Source organism: Contarinia nasturtii, unplaced genomic scaffold (genome assembly GCF_009176525.2).
Source record: "Contarinia nasturtii isolate CC-2019 unplaced genomic scaffold, AAFC_CNas_1.1 Cnas_scaffold_2569, whole genome shotgun sequence".
In the NCBI taxonomy this organism is placed as follows: Eukaryota; Metazoa; Arthropoda; class Insecta; order Diptera; family Cecidomyiidae; genus Contarinia; species Contarinia nasturtii.
Window position 1 is genome coordinate 522 of NW_022199889.1, and position 1,930 is coordinate 2,451.

General features: G+C 31.7%; 1 protein-coding gene across 1 annotated transcript; it reads left to right on the forward strand.

The window, feature by feature from the left end:
• Nucleotides 1-350: 350 nt before the first annotated feature.
• LOC116348596 (hepatoma-derived growth factor-related protein 3-like) lies at nucleotides 351-1,257 on the forward strand. The gene is made up of 4 exons (XM_031779646.1): nucleotides 351-367; nucleotides 429-539; nucleotides 617-743; nucleotides 802-1,257. The coding sequence occupies exons 1-4, from the start codon at nucleotides 351-353 to the stop codon at nucleotides 1,255-1,257; spliced, it is 711 nt and encodes a 236-aa protein (XP_031635506.1).
• The last annotated feature ends 673 nt before the right edge of the window (nucleotides 1,258-1,930 follow it).

Sequence of the window (1,930 nt, forward strand, 5' to 3'; positions counted from 1 at the left end):
TCGTAATTCAATCTACTACTACGATAATTCCAGATAATTCTACATAATTCTGTGTATGACACGATAACTCTGAATACAAAAATTAATGTTAAGAATATAATAGACACTAAATAATATTAATTAGATGTTTAAATTCAAATACAATTTATATTTTCATAAATAATATTCATTTGGTCATTTTCGTAACGATATTTTCAAATCAGTTTCAAAACATTCGATCAGTATATGATTTCGCTTGAGCGAAATTTATTCTGCTTAGGTTGGTAGTGGTGAATGTCAGCGTAAGCTGTCAAACGATTGCTTTGAATTTCACAATAAATACAACATCTGTGCGCATTGATTTAAATAAAATGGGTGAAGCTGTATGGTAAATATAAATTTCAAAACTAAATAATAAAATTTCGGAATTTTAATATATATTTTTTTAGGGCGAAGATAAAATACAACCCTTATTGGCCAGGCCGTATTGTGGATCCTCCGACCCACATCAAGAAACCACCACGAAAATTTTGTGTTTATTTCTTTGGCACAAACAACTTGTAAGTGTTCATGTTCTACTTAAATATAAAAGCAAAATATATGATCAATTATCTTTAATTTTTTTTTTTGTGTTTAGTGGGTTTGTTGAGTTAGAAAACACTCACAGCTACTGGGAATACAAAGAGAAATATGTAAAAAGGGGACGCGGTCATATGTTCAAAGAAGCAGTGCGTCAATGCGAAGAATTTATAAAAGATCCTTCGGTTTGTTCTATATATAATTGCAGTTTATAACAGTTATTAACTAGATATTTATTTACAGACTTTAAATCTACCAAATGACGAAATCAAAGTGGCACAAGAATTTGAATTTAACATTAAGAAAGAGCCAGCTGCTGATGAAGTTTGGTATTCAAATCAAATAATCAAAAGTTGCACTGAATGCGAGGCAAAAAATCAACTCCTGAAAGATGCTGAAAAAGAGAGAAAACAGATGGAAACGCAATACCAAAAAGACAAACAGATACTTCAAAATGAAATCGACTGCCTGAAAGCGGAACGTGATAAATTGGTGTCTAAATTGGAAAGTTATGGCGATGACGATAAAAATGTGTTTGAAGTCGAAAGTTTACATGCACATAAAACATCGCGAGGAAAACAAATGTTTCTTGTTCGATGGAAAAATTTTGATTGCACTCATGATTCTTGGGTGCGTAAAGAAGATTTGAATTGCCCAACGATTTTAAAGAATTATATGAAAACAAATAAGTTAATGTAGTGCAGTTGAAGCTAGCTAGTGTTGAAGTCTGTGCATATTTTTTTATAAATGTTGTGTACATTTGTGTTGCTGGTGTCATGTTTCTGTAAAAATCTTTCCAAAATTAGTTTGAAATATATATATATATATATACTGTCTTCAATCGTTTGCATTTTTTTTGCTGATTAAGCAAATCTCTACTTGGGTGGTCTGTGTTGGTGACTCGTTATATTTTTCGTTAAACAAATGCTTATACATCACATCTACGGACAGTTTACAGAATTGACATTTCGAAATAGGTGTGTTGCACACATCACAAACTCATTGACGTTGACCCGGCGCGTGTAGCAAGGCCTACTTTAGTGAACATCAAATATCCACTCTTTTCAAAATTATATTTGATAAAACAACAACTAACAATGGAAGTCACGGAAAATGATTACATTTTTTGGACGATACTCGAAGAAGACATAAAAACCAAACTTCCGAGTCACATTAAAAACATCTGGAGGTAATTTTTATGCAATACAATTTCGATTACATTTTATTTATGATATGATTTTCAAATAGTTTCAATGGTTACGGTAACGCTATTAGCTTTAGTGAAATCAACAGTGAAGACATTAAGGAAATCGAGGAATACGTCCGGAATATTTTGCCGCCACTTTTAGAAGAAGCTCTCAAAGAAAAACTT